Below are 15,399 nucleotides of genomic sequence, written 5' to 3'. Positions count from 1 at the left end.
CACCTGAAGAAACACATTATTAACAGGTATGTCAGTCGCTCTGGCAATGCTGAAAGCACCTGAGAAAAATAGTGTCAAGTACTCTATTAAATAGCTACTTATCATTAAATAATTTGAAAATGATTTTTATTCACCAAGGTACGAGTCATCAGATACCTGGCCACTCCATGGAGCACAACAAACATACAACCCATTTTTGAATATTAATAATATATTTAACACATTAGTGGGCCTTTCCCACCAAAGCAGGTGATCTGGTAAAGGAAAACAAGCACACTATCACTTATTCCCATATTTACAATATGGGATAAAGTGTGGAAAGATGAAATCAAAAGCAGTGGTTTTACACTTGTACAGTATTGTATCTACATCCAGCAAAATCTTTCCCATGTTGTATTCAGTTTTAATAAATTTGCCACAGTTACTTAAATTTTACTTATAAGTGAATTTATAATAACCAATTTAATATTTACTTGTTTTTGGCATTGTATGACCCCTCCAAGTTTAGTGATTTACCACAGATATAATAATGACAAGACAGCAATTGAATGAGTTATGGTGATTTTTTTTTTTTTTTTTTTTTGAGACAGACTACTTTGGCTGGAGATGGCTGGTGTGCTCAAAACAACAATAATAATTGTTTATTTTACAGACGAACCAAATGATAAACTTCGGACACCATGCCACCCACTGTCTGGATTGCAGCATTAGCAACAAGGAAATCTTTGTCTCCCCCTGCGATTTCGACTCAAAAACACAAAAATGGATATGGAGTTTTGTAAACAAAGAAAGGCTGAGCAATTATGATAATCTTGATCCAAAACCTTAAGCAGCATTATCCTATTATTATTATTTGAAAGCTTATTTTCAGTACTGTACAAGATTTATAATTTACCTGCCTCGAGGCTTTAATTAATATTGTAATATTTAATGTTCGCAATTAACCTGCAATTTGAAGTACAATAGAAACTAGAGACAAAATTTTGATCTTTTCTGTACCACTTTCATATCACACTTTCATATTGGTTAATGATGAACAAACTTTTTCTACAGTTTCTCTCCAAATTGTGAGTTAATAGTGAATTGTTCCAGTAAGAGTATTCTGACTTTTATTCTTCGATACTGAAACTTGTTTACTCCCCAAGGTTGTAGGTCGCAGACAGTTTGTATTGAATATTGTTGGCTACTGTACAGAAGGTCTTGGAAATTCACTCTTGCTCACATATCAGAGAGGAAATTTATGTGATATTTTGGTTTGTTTTGGACCATACAAAGTAGCTACCAACTTGATAATGGTCTGACTGAAATATCATATGAAGTCACCTTAAGTTAACAGGTTAATTGTAAATTATTCCAGTCATGGCACTGACTTGTTCTACCCAGGGACATGGTACAATGAAATGGTATTGTACTACAGTTCATTTTTGTATTATACATTCCAACATTTACCAATCTTTAAAATAATACTAGTTTTATAAAAATGTATATGGTGAAGATATTTTTGTATGTTAGATTTTATTGTTGCCAAGGAATTAATATCAGTTATTTTTAGATTCTTTCTGTGTGATACATAAAAATTAGACTGTCAGGTAAACTAATACAAATGTTATATAAAAAGCTATATTTTCTTAATACAGTATTACAGTATTGCATAATAATAATCATTCATCAATGGCAGGAATGAACAACATTTTCAGTCACCAATTAATAATAATAATGAGTGAAAAATAAGGTATGTTTGGATTACACCTACCATCCTACTTATGACCTGCTCGACTTACGACCACTCAACTTACGACCGTGTTTTTTATGCCAAATTTCTTGGAAATAAACAACTATTTGTGTTGTACACAGTGTTTATCCTAAACCTTACAGTATAAAATACAGTGCTAACAGCATAAAAAGTAAAGTAAAACATGAAATACCAAAATAAAACAATAAAATAAAGTTATTACAAAAATGTGATGTTGATATTCAGTAGTAAGGTTCGACTTGCGTCCATTTCGACTTACGACTGGTTTCTCGGAACCAAACTCGGTCGTAAGTCGGATGGTAGGTGTTCTAGTTTGTATAATGAGACAGTGGCAAAAGATGACATGTTGAAATAAAAATACTGGTAGCAAAAAATCCTTTAAATGAGGCCGTGTATTGGCTCTTTCCTGCATGCTTGATAAAGTCCAGTTTTTGGCAAAATGTATGAAAATAATTCTCAGCTACCAGGGTCTATTTTCCGAGTGTAACAAGTCTTCCCACTTGGAGTCTGCCTGGAGGGTGTTCAGGGGGTCAACATCCCTGCAGCCTGGTCTATGAGCAGGCCTCGTGGTGGATCAGGGCCTAATCAACCAGGCTGTTACTGCTGGCTGCACAGGATCCAGGTACATTTTAGTCACTGATAGGTTAACTTTTTTTTTTTTTTTTTTTTTTTTTTTCACTACATGGAAGGTTGGATGAAGCCCACCTCTCACAAGTTATGAATCTCTGATACGAGGTAACTTGGCCCTTATATAACACCATCTTTATCATGAACCTTAGTTTTGACTGTTTTTTCAGATGCCTCTCCAAATACATAGTCAAATTTTTAAATCTTCTGAAAACATGACTTGGTCATACACTATCTGTCTCCTTACTTTTCAGTTCCTGATCTCATTTATGCTTTCTCTTTTTTTTCTTTCTCATTCATGGATGAATAAAAGATGGACCAAAAAAAATAAAAAATTCTGGTTTTCGTGTCCAATGTCCATTTGTTAGTTTTGAAAACTACAGTAAAACTGTACCAAGAATTTAACTGTTCATCACTGATTTCTTTTGTCACTGGTATTATATTCTTATTCTTTGTTGTAAATTGAATCAAATTTTCCAATCAAGTGCATGATTTATTCCAGCATTTATAGTTGTGTCAATTATTGACTTACATTATCCCAAAAATTTACTCTTAGAAAACATTATATTTGTCTGACATTTTGTCTTGAACAACAGACACCCATTGGTGTTTCTGTGTTGGAGTGAGACTATACAGCAGAGATTTTTTACAAAAATACTTATGTAAAAATCTTGTTTTACAGTCACACTCACACCTTAGAAAAGATTGGCAAAAATTTAGACCTAAATTATATTTTGATAAAAGACTAGGAAAAATATTGCATGGCTTAGTTGCATCAGTGCTGTTGAACAGAGATACTTTTTAATTTTTTAACACGCTGACTATGTCCCACCAAGGCAGGGTGACCCGAAAAAGAAACACTTGCACCATCATTTACACTATCTCTGTCTTGCCATAAGTGCACAGATGTGACAGTTCAGAAGTCTCTCCAAACAGCAAATATCCCAAACCCTTCTTTTAAAGTGCAGGCATTGTACTTCCCATATGCAGGACTCAAGTCCAGCTACCTGGTTTCCCTGAATCCCTTCACAAAATATTACCCTGCTCACACTCCAACAATTCGTCAGGTCCCAAAAACTGGCTCCAAATCACTCCCATCTAACATGCTGTTATGACAACGAATTTCTCCCAGAGTCTGAAGAACGCTGGTTCAGTGATTCTGTGTGAAAATTTAATTCGAGTACCATTCTCCTCTGGCTTGTATAATTTTTGTCATTGTTTTGTGAAAATAATAATAATAATAATAATAATAATAATAATAATAATAATAATAATAATAATAATAATCTTTTTAGAGAAGTCAGTCTACCCATTTTTTTAATGGTTCCCTAAATTTTTTTTAATTTAAATATGGAGAACTCATTAAATACTACTAAATTAAGCACTTTTACTCTACATTAATGTTTTTAACCAAAAAATACCATAATTTTAAAGATTTTTTTTCCTAAAAATGGGTAACTTGGAGGTTTTCATTTAGGTAGGGACTGCATAACCCCGTGTGGGTTTAATACTTTCTCATGAACATCATTCTAGTAGTACAGTGGACCCCGGTTTACGATATTATTTCATTCCAGAAGTATGTTTAGGTGCCAGTACTGAACGAATTTGTTCCCATAAGGAATATTGTGAGTTAGATTAGTCCATTTCAGACCCCCAAACATACACGTACAAACACATTTACATAAATACACTTGCATAATTGGTCGCATTGGGAGGTGATCATAAAGTGGGGGTCCACTGTATTTTCATTCAGGTTATGATATTCCAATCAAACAGTATTTGCTGACTAGTGGACAGCCAACAATCATTAATAATTATATTTTTATAGCACCTTTGTGTAAATTTAGGATTAGTAATCTCTCTTGCAAAGCTTCTCTATACTGTATAGTAAATATTTTTTGTAAATGCGACTGAACAGTTATGTCCAGAATTGAACAGTGCATGGAAAGGCCTTCATAGTACATGCCATTCAATTTTCAGCTGTACTTTTTCAATCGCATTTGCAAAAGGATTGCTCCACGTAGAAGGTGGCTTATGATGGCTGTCCGTATTTTCCACATCCACTCTGGATAAATTCCAAATGTTCAACATTTCTGTATGTCAACGAAAATGTTAATATTTCAAAAAGATGTATGTAATTGTCATTGTATATATACTGTATATAGATTTATTTTTTGGAATGCAAGCCCCCCAAAAAATATGAGTTGTATGAAGGTAATTCATCATAGTTTTGATGTTGAATGTATGATTTATTGAATCATGCAGTTATTGACTGGTATGAAGTTTTGGAGTAAAAGACACAAGTGAAGTATGCTTTTTTTGTGACAGTATTTTGCTTTATGTAAAGCTTTAGCAGATAAAGCTTTGTGCAAATCTTTAAAGGTTCGCACAAAGCTTTGCCAAAGTCTTAATGACTAGATGAAGCTTTATGAAAGTATTAACCCTCAAACTGTCCAAACGTAGATATACGTTGACGTGCGGCAGGCTCCGAACGTAGATCTATGTTTTTTTACATGCTTTCAAATGGGGAAAATCAAGGTCGGAGTGCTACACACGTGAACGTTGATCTACGTTTGGACAGTTTAAGGGTTAATGGCTAGATAAAGCTTTATGAAAGTCTGAATGGCTAGATAAAGCTTTATGAAAGTCTTAATGGCTAGATGAAGCTTTATGCAAGGCTTCAGCATTTTCACACAAAGAAGCTTACTCTTCACATACCTGTCTCTTGCTTCATGCTGTCAGCATCTTCCTCTTGCAGCCTATTTAGGAATCTCATTCATTCCACTTTTACCGGGACAGTCTCAATTTATTTATTTTTTTTAGAGCTCTGTCCTGGTGTCCCACCAAATTGTTTATATAATAATTTGTAGTTTGTTACAAATTATTTTTTTTTGAGTGATGGGTCTCCGAATTAACTTTTATCAATTGTCCCGGGTTTTGGTTTTTAAAAAATGGGATTCCTAATCCTATTATGAAGAGTCAGCTCTCTTATAAGCTCATCTATTTAGTATAATTTTTCATAAATGTGATTGAAAAGTGCTTTGAAAATTTAACAGAACATACTATTAAGACCTTTCTACGTGGTAATTAATTTTGGATATACATTTTTAGTTACATTCATGAAAAATTGCATTGTATAAAGGAACTTTATAAGGGAGAGCTGACTATATATATGTAGTAGTTTGTAATGTATAGATTGTGATATACATTATTTTATGCATGAAAACACAGTATCTTATCCTACATAATGGACATACCTGTCATCAGTTGCGAGGGCTATTCTATCCTTGTATCATGGACTGAGGCCAGGCTACCCTGCTGGCCTCCTGGTCAACTAGGTTGAAAATAAATGGTATAAAATACCGACACAATGGAAGCAAACACATATGCAGTTTAATGTGATCCTTTATTGATAACGTTTCGCCCACACAGTGGGCTTTTTCAAGTCACAAACAGATCTCTGTTTGTGACTTGAAAAAGTCCACTGTGTGGGCGAAACGTTGTCAATAAAGGATCACATTAAACTGCATATGTGTTTATGTTTCCATGGTCAACTAGGTTGTTTGTGCTTGTGAATCAGAGGCCAACATAGTTCTCTCAACCCAGCAGATGTGGAATTTTTCTGGAATTAGTGGCTCAGTTCATCCTCAGAATTATGACTTTTTTTTTATTTCTGCTGGTAATCTAATAATAATGAGTTGTAATTCTATGTCCTTTATTTAATTAAAGAATTTGAATAAACTGCTGAAACTAACGATGAACGTTTTAGTGAAACCCTTGTTGAATTAATTGATAATGGTCTGTTTATGTTTGCTCAGTCAGGTTACTCCACTGTAATAACTAAGACATCTTTATTAATCAAAAATTTTGTCTGCACAACAGTTTTCTTCAGCTGAATACTCAAGAGGCAAATATAACACTGCAGACAACATAAGCAGTTTTCAGGTGATCAGTCCCTCAGTCTTGTTAGACTTGGGGATTTATCAGTGTTGAATTTTTTTAATTTTACAATGATGTATGTTTCAATAATAAGATATCAAATTAGACAAGATAAATTAATAACGATAGCAGCAAACTGGCTATGATAATAGCAATTTGATAGCATTTTTACATTCAAGGTGCTGAGTAACCAGTAGGTTGTACCCTTGTCGCTGTATAATCCTCTGGGTTTAGCGCTTCCCCCTTGATTATAATAATAACAATGTACCCTTGTGGGTTTAGCACCGAGTTCTGATTTTAATATTAATAACCAGTGGGTTAAGAGATAAAATAAGATTTTGTTTTGATTTTTTTAACCTCAGAGTTAGCCACCCAGGATAACCCAAGAATATCAGTGTGTCATCGAGGGACTGTCTTATTTCCATTGGGGTTCTTAAATCTTGCCCTAGAGGATGCGATCTGCACCAGTCAACTAGCACCCAGGTACCTGCTTGCTTGCTAGGTGAATGGGAAAGCAGGTGTAAGGAAACACACCCTTGCCAAGGATCAAACTATGGACACTTAGTGTGTAAGGCGAGAGCATTGCCTACCAAGCCAGGGGACAAATGTTGCATCCTTGTGGGTTTAACGCTTATTTCTGTATGTAATAATAATATTAACCAGTGGTTTGTACTCTGATAATGAAGGGCTCTTGATCAAAAGAATTCAAGTTACCTTCCGTTCCCTGGGAGTGAATGCGACTACCTCCCATTTCCCAGGCACTATATGACTCACGTAGATTTAGGTTTAGAATGTATATTGATGCTGGTGAAGCGCTCTTCAGTGAAGAAATTGAAGCTACCCTTTGAACTGTAGTATCAGTGATCCTCTGGCAAGACAGTGATGGAGCAAGTGATGATGTAAATATTTCTTATTTTTTGGGTTACCCTGCAGTGCTGTATAGCCCTTGTGGCTTAGTGCTTCTTTTTGATTATAATAATAATTTGGGTTACCCTACCTTGGAACGGCCAATGTGTTGATTTTTTTTTTTACCTCAACTGCTGTCTTTCACCAGGACTGGGTGACCATTGTTCATTCAATCACTGTCTTGCCAGAAGCAGCTGACATCACACTTCAGATAACCACCTACTGTGGTATTCCCTCCCCTTCCCCAGAGTGCAGGCACTGACCTTCCCACCTCCAGGAAAGGTGTATACATTTAGAGGTGTATGCCTCTTGGTTATATATTTTACACACACACACACACACACACACACACACACACACACACACACACACACACACACACACACAACATGACCCAGCTGGAAAATTTTCGGAGAATAGGGGGGTTTGTAAAAAAAAGAACCCGGCCAGTGAAAGTGACCTTCAAGGTAGAATCGACTCGGAACAGGATCCTGCAGGAGAAAGCACGATTAAGGGACATGCCGGCATACAGGAAGGTGTATCTCGACCGCGACAGAACACAAGCAGAAAGGCAGAAACAGAGAGAGATGGTACGGAGGCGAAAGGAGGAAAGAGAGGGGATGGAGAAGACAGACAGGAGATCCCAGACACAGGAAGATCAAATACAGCCTCCCTCACAACTTCCTATAGAAGCCTCCCAACCAGGTCAACCCCAGTGCAACAAAACACTCTAAACCAAAACACCCATGCCACATCCAATGCCCCCACCCACTGCATTACAAACTCCACCCCCACAGCAACCACCCATAGTTCCTTATCAGGTCTCCCACTTCCCCAACCCCAATACACCTCCCAGACCAAAATCTTAGAAAAGAAGTTGAAGGTGTGGTATACAAATGCAGATGGAATAACAAATAAGTATGAGGAGTGGCACGAAAGAATCAAGGAGGCATCCCCAGACATAATAGCACTCACAGAAACAAAACTCACCAGAATAATAACAGATTCAATCTTTCCACCCGGATATCAAATCCTCAGCAAAGACAGAGGGAGGAGAGGGGGAGGAGGAGTTGCACTGCTCATTAAAAACCAGTGGGGGTTTGAGAAAATGGAAGGAATGGATGGCATGGGCGAAAGGGACTACTTAGTAGGAACAATCCAGTCTGAGGGACATAAGGTGATAATTGCAGTAATGTACAACCCACCACAGAACTGCAGGAGGCCAAGAGAAGAATACGATGAGAGCAACAGAGCAATGGTCGACACACTAGCCGAGGTGGCCAGGAGAGCACACATGGGGGGAGCAAAGTTACTAGTTATGGGTGATTTCAATCACAAGGAGATTGACTGGGAAAACCTGGAGCCCCATGGGGGTCCCGAAACATGGAGAGCCAAGATGATGGATGTGGTACTGGAAAACCTCATGCATCAACATGTTAGAGACACTACCAGAGAGAGAAGAGAGGAAGAACCAGCAAGACTGGACCTTGTATTCACCTTGAGTAGTTCTGACATCGAGGATATCATGTATGAAAGGCCCCTGGGAGTTAGTGATCATGTGGTTCTGTGCTTCGACTACATAGTTGAGCTCCAAGTGGAGAGAACAGCAGGAATACATAACATAAATGACCTACCAAATGCTTCGCAATTACTCAAACCCACACTTTTTGCAGATGACACTACATACGTCTTCTCTCACCCGAGCCCAGTCACGCTAGCCAATACTGTAAACACCGAATTACAGAAAATATCTACCTGGATGAGGACTAACAAACTTACACTAAACATTGACAAAACCTACTTCATTCAGTTTGGTAACAGAGCTACAGATGTACCTCTTAACATAGCAATAAACGGATCACCTATCACAAAGTTAAGAGAGGGAAAATTCTTAGGAATCCACCTCGATAATAGACTCAAATTTCATACACATATACAACAAATTTCTAAGAAAATTTCCAAGACTGTAGGCATACTATCGAAGATACGGTACTATGTTCCACAGTCAGCCCTCCTGGCCCTTTATCACTCTCTTATTTACCCCTATCTCACCTATGGAATTTGTGCATGGGGCTCAACAACAATTAACCATCTCAGACCACTAATTACCCAACAAAAGACTGCAGTTAGAATAACAAATTCTCACTACAGGCAACACACTCCACCAATATTCAAAACACTCAACCTACTCACCATACAAAACATCCATACTTATTATTGCACCAATTACATACATAGAACACTTAACTCTGATATTAACCCTCCCCTCAAACATCTCCTTGCCAACCTCAACAGAACACATGACCATAACACAAGGCACAGATCACTCTTTGATGTTCCTTGTGTCCATCTCACGCTATGCAAAAACTCAATGCACATAAAAGGCCCTAAAATCTGGAATTCATTACCCGTAAATATAAAAGAAACACTACCTGTTTATAAATTCAAGTCTCTTCTCAAAGTTCACTTACTCACTCAAAACCAAATAAATACTGAATAACTGAACCTTATAAATTGTATATCCAAAATGTTACTCACAATTAAATCACATAAATGTTAAACCTAGGACCCAATCTAACTTTGTTATTTTTTTAAATACACTACCTAACAGAATACTCCATTCTACTGAATGAACAGCAATGCATGCAACCATATGACCTGTCTTTGTAATACTCATTTGTATTTTATAGTTATCTGTTTACAATAATGTCTTATCACTGATTTCATCATTGCTTAGTTAATCTTAAGTTAATTTTAAGCCAGCCCGTAATGCTATACATATAAGTGGCTTTGGCATGCTGCTCTTACCTGTATTTTTTTGTACCTCTGTATGTATGCTAAAATTTCTAAATAAATAAATAAATAAATAAATAAATATGCACAGATAAGAAGGGAGGCTCAGCGGCAATACGAAAATGACATAGCATCGAAAGTCAAGACTGACCCGAAGCTGTTGTACAGCCACATCAGGAGGAAAACAACAGTCAAGGACCAGGTAATCAGACTGAGGAAGGGTGATGGGGAATTCACAAGAAACGACCGGGAGGTATGTCAGGAGCTCAACACAAGATTTAAAGAAGTATTTACAGTGGAAACCAGTAGGACTCCAGGAAATCAGAGCAGGGGGGTGCACCAGCAAGTGCTGGATGAGGTACATATAACCAAGGAGGAGGTGAAGAAGCTGCTATGCGAACTTGACACCTCAAAGGCGGTGGGACCAGACATCTCTCCGTGGGTCCTTAAAGAGGGAGCAGAGATATTGTGTGTACCGTTAACAAAGATCTTCAACATCATTTGAAACTGGGCAACTCCCTGAGGTATGAAAGATGGCAAATGTAGTCCAAATTTTTAAAAAGGGAGACAGACATGAGGCACTAAACTACAGACCTGTATCACTAACGTGTATAGTATGCAAGGTCATGGAGAAGATCATCAGGAGGAGAGTGGTGGAGCACCTGGAAAGAAACAAGTGTATAATTGACAACCAGCATGGTTTCAGGGAGGGAAAATCCTGTGTCACAAACCTACTAGAGTTTTATGACAAGGTGACAGAAGTAAGACAAGAGAGAGAGAGGTGGATCGACTGCATTTTTTTTTGGACTGCAAGAAGGCCTTCGACACAGTTCCTCACAAGAGGTTACTGCAAAAGCTAGAGGATCAGGCACACATAACAGGAAAGGCACTGCAATGGATCAGAGAATACCTGACAGGGAGGCAACAACGAGTCATGGTACGTGACGAGGTGTCAGAGTGGGCGCCTGTGACAAGCGGGGTTCCACAGGGGTCAGTCCTAGGACCTGTGCTGTTCTTGGTATATGTGAATGACATAACGGAAGGGATAGACTCAGAAGTGTCCTTGTTTGCGGACGATGTGAAGTTAATGAGAAGAATCAAATCGGATGAGGATCAGGCAGGACTACAAAGAGACCTGGACAGGCTACAAGCCTGGTCCAGCAACTGGCTCCTTGAGTTTAACCCTGCCAAATGCAAAGTCATGAAGATTGGGGAAGGGCAAAGAAGACAGCAGACACAGTATAGTTTAGACGGCCAAAGTCTGCAAACCTCACTCAAGGAAAAAGATGTGGGGGTGAGTATAACACCGAGCATATCTCCCGAGGCGCACATCAATCAGATAACTGCTGCAGCATACGGGCGCCTGGCAAACCTACGGATAGCGTTCCGATACCTCAGTAAGGATTCGTTCAAGACTCTGTATACCATTTACGTCAGGCCCATACTGGAGTATGCAGCACCAGTTTGGAATCCACACCTAGTCAAGCACGTCAAGAAATTAGAGAAAGTGCAAAGGTTTGCAACAAGACTAGTCCCAGAGCTACGGGGATTGTCCTACGAAGAAAGGTTGAGGGAAATCGGCCTGACGACACTGGAGGCAAGGAGGGTCAGGGGAGACATGATAACGACATATAAAATACTGCGCAGAATAGACGAGGTGGACAAAGACGGGATGTTCCAGAGATGGGACACAGACACAAGAGGTCACAATTGGAAGTTGAAGACTCAGATGAATCAAAGGGATGTTAGGAAGTATTTCTTCAGTCATAGAGTAGTCAAGCTGTGGAAGAGCCTAGAAAGTGAAGTGGAGGCGGGAACCATACATAGTTTTAAGGCGAGGTATGATAAAGCTCATGGAGCAGGGAGAGAGAGGACCTAGTAGCAGTCAGTGAAGAGGCGGGGCCAGGAGCTGTGACTCTACCCCTGCAACCACAAATAGGTGACTACAAATAGGTGAGTACACACGTAAAGAAACTAGAGAAAGTGCAAAGGTTTGCAACAAGACTAGTCCCAGAGCTAAGAGGTATGTCCTACGAGGAGAGGTTAAGGGAAATCAACCTGACGACACTGGAGGACAGGAGAGATAGGGGGGACATGATAACGACATACAAAATACTGAGAGGAATTGACAAGGTGTACAAAGACAGGATGTTCCAGAGATTGGACACAGTAACAAGGGGACACAGCTGGAAGTTGAAGACACAGATGAATCACAGGAATGTTAGGAAGTATTTCTTCAGCCACAGAGTAGTCAGGAAGTGGAATAATTTGGGAAGCGATATAGTGGAGGCAGGATCCATACATAGCTTTAAGCAGAGGTATGATAAAGCTCACGGTTCAGGGAGAGTGACCTAGTAGTGACCAGTGAAGAGGCGGGGCCAGGAGCTTGAACTCGACCCCTGCAACCTCAACTAGGTGAGTACGTACACACACACACACACACACACACACACACACACACACACACGTTACTTTAATTCCTTTTAAAAAGGATTAAAATATTCTTGTCTGTCGATGTGCAGCTTTTATGACCCATGTGTAGTCTATAGGCGTAAAACTCCATTCAAATTCAAAAAAATATTTCTTTGCACAGTATATAATGCCACTAGCATGCATGAGCATTCCGGGCATGAGGACTGGTAGCAAGTTTCCCTGAATCCCTTCATGAATGTTAGGTTGCTCACATTCCTACAGCATGTCCATTAAAAATCACTTTTCTCCATTTACTCCTCTTTAACAAGTTCATAGAAGTCTGTTGGATTGTAGAGTCCTTAAAACTTAACCTTTTTTACCCTCTCCCTAAAACCATTCCTGGGAAGACCCCTTCCCTCCCTACCTTCCACTCTAGATTTATATACCCTCTTTATGTTCCTCTTCTTCGTCCTCTCTACGTGAACTAACCACCTCAAGTACCTCTCCTCAGCCCTCTGAATTATACCCTTGTTAACCTCTCATTGCCGTGTAATTTCTAGTTTCCGAAATATCTGCATAATATTCACAGCATACATTCTCTCAAACTAGTTATCTCCACTACCTGCTTGCTACAACATTTAAAACCCATCCTTCACACCCATTTAAAAGTGTTGGTACCACCATACATTAGTGCATTCCTCTTTATTCTCTCCATTGATAAGGTTTTTTCTTGTCACCTTTATCCCATCAATTCTATGGTTCACCTCTTCTTTCCCTGGCCCATCTGCAGAAAAGAACATTCCCAGATATCTAAATACATTCGCTTCCTCCATGCTTCCTCCCTCCAGTCTCAATATTCAACCTATCGTTGCTTAGACTTTCTTGTTATCTTCATTACTTTTTACCTGACCAGCCGGGCTGTGGCTCGTACGTTGGATTGCGTGCAGCCAGCAGTAACAGCCTGGTTGATCAGGCTCTGATCCACCAGGAGGCCTGGTCACAGACCGGGCCGCGGGGGCGTTGACCCCCGGAACTCTCTCCAGGTAAACTATGCTCACAGCATCAGGTCACGACTATGGGACAATACCCAACCTTCACCGATACTGTGTGACACCCTTGACCACAACATGACGTCTCAGCAAACCACATATAATTTGGAGTCACAGGTCACGTTAGGTCATGAGGTCACATGTCATGTCACAACAAAAGGCCAAAAATTTCGACACAAGAGATATCTGTAATGAAAACTTGATTTGCCTGAGGCTGGCTGAGCAGAATGATTGTCCCGAGTTGATAGGATAGCAGGATGGAGTCAGTGAGATGTCAGAAAGATGACAGGGGTACATCACAGGGAGTCACGCATGACCTTGTCATCATGGCGGCTCCAGGCACAAGATGCAGGTCAAACTAGGTCAACTGGATGAAATACGATGACTTTCAAGTGAGGGGATTAATTACAAAGTCATTAAGTGAGCAGGTTGTGTGTAATGACCCTATCTTGCAGTCTCTTAACGACACACAAACTGCATATATGTTGTGCCGTATAGGTAAAACTTGCCATTTTGGCTTAAATAGCAACGCTCTTCTTGCCGAATAAGGCAAGTGAAAATTTGCGTATGCAATAATTTCGCAAAAATAATTCTGAACCTAATGAAAAAAATGTATTTCATTGTGTTTGTTTATTATTAAATTATTGTAAACTTATCTAAAATATATTAAGTTAGATTAGGCTAAATTAAATTGCACTTGTTATAATAAGGTCAGGCAAATTTTCTAAGGTTCTCTCGGTACAAAATTATTATTTTAGAAAGGACTTAGTTTTAAATGAGTTCTTGATAATTGACCAGTTTTACCTATTCGGCACGACGAATATATATTCAACACGTCAGCCGTCGCCAAGGCAGAGTAAAAAAAAAAAATTACTTTTACCATCATTCACACACAACCACTGTCTTTGCAGAAGCGCCCAGATACAACAGTTTAGATGTCCCTCTAGGATGCCAATATCCCAAACCCCTCCTTTAAAGTGCAGGCATTGTACCTCCACCTCCAGGACTCAAGTCCAGCTACCCGGTTTCTATGAATCCCTTCACAAAATATTACCCTACTAACGTCTGTCGTTAACGTGCCACTTTTTACATTTTTAATAGTCTTATAAGATTTAATATTAAAAATGCACAGGTATAATAATAATAATAATAATAATAATAATAATAATTTTGTTACTTTCTGAGATCGTCTGGGTTACCTTTAAAATTCCTGGGAAGTTATTTTGTACAATTCTTGTGTAGTTATTTTGTACAATTCTTGTGTAGTTATTTTGTACAATTCCTGGGAAGTTATTTTGTACAATTCCTGGGAAGTTATTTTGTACAATTCTTGTGTGCCAGTTTTCGGATTTATTGTGGGTTGGAGGCAGTCTCGCGCGCCGAAGAATTTCCCGTTCTTCAAAACTTGGCCGGAAAATCTTGGAGCTCTCAAAGTGTTGCCTCGCTTCTTAGAGTGCCTTCTTGAGGCTTCTTGCTGGGTCGTTGGTGCCACATCCAGGGCTCCAGGAACTGCAGAGTTTGTGCCATTCATCTGTGTCAAGTCTGGTGTTGATGGTGACTATGTCAGAGGAAAGAAGAAGGCCATTGGGGGCCATAGTCGAAGACTGGAAAGTGATGATCTGCGGCCATAGTCGAAGACTGGAGTACGATGATCTACGGCCATTCTTGAAGACAGTGGCTAAGACTCAATAAATCTAAGACTTAATGGCTGTTATACAGATATTGCATAAGCCTCCGGGGCTGTCGTTCGGAGCCACTGTAAATAGCTTCACGGATATCGTCTAATTTTATTCTTTGTTGCTCGTCTAAGAACCATAGTCTCAGGCTATGGTCTAGACCTATCGTCCATGACTATCATCTGAGGCTGTCTCTTAGCACCCCATAAATATCTCCCACTCATCGTTCAGAGCTACGTCAACC

General features: G+C 39.1%; 1 protein-coding gene and 1 long non-coding RNA gene across 3 annotated transcripts in view; one reads left to right on the top strand and one right to left on the bottom strand.

The window, feature by feature from the left end:
• Positions 1-6,135, top strand: part of LOC128700033 (N-acetylgalactosaminyltransferase 6) — a 43,783-nt gene extending 37,648 nt beyond the window's left edge. For both annotated transcript variants that reach the window (XM_053792969.2, XM_053792970.2), the window contains exon 13: positions 653-6,135. In XM_053792969.2, the coding sequence (XP_053648944.1) occupies positions 653-829 (177 nt within the window). In that variant the 3' untranslated portion in view covers positions 830-6,135. The remainder of the gene's footprint in view (positions 1-652) is intronic.
• The window catches only part of LOC138854598 (uncharacterized), a 79,720-nt gene that overhangs the window by 5,460 nt on the left and 58,861 nt on the right, over positions 1-15,399 (bottom strand). The gene's annotated exons all lie outside the window — the stretch shown is intronic.

The sequence above is a fragment of the Cherax quadricarinatus genome, chromosome 64 (assembly GCF_038502225.1).
Source record: "Cherax quadricarinatus isolate ZL_2023a chromosome 64, ASM3850222v1, whole genome shotgun sequence".
Taxonomy (NCBI): Eukaryota; Metazoa; Arthropoda; class Malacostraca; order Decapoda; family Parastacidae; genus Cherax; species Cherax quadricarinatus.
This window is presented reverse-complemented; position numbering and strand designations above follow the sequence as displayed.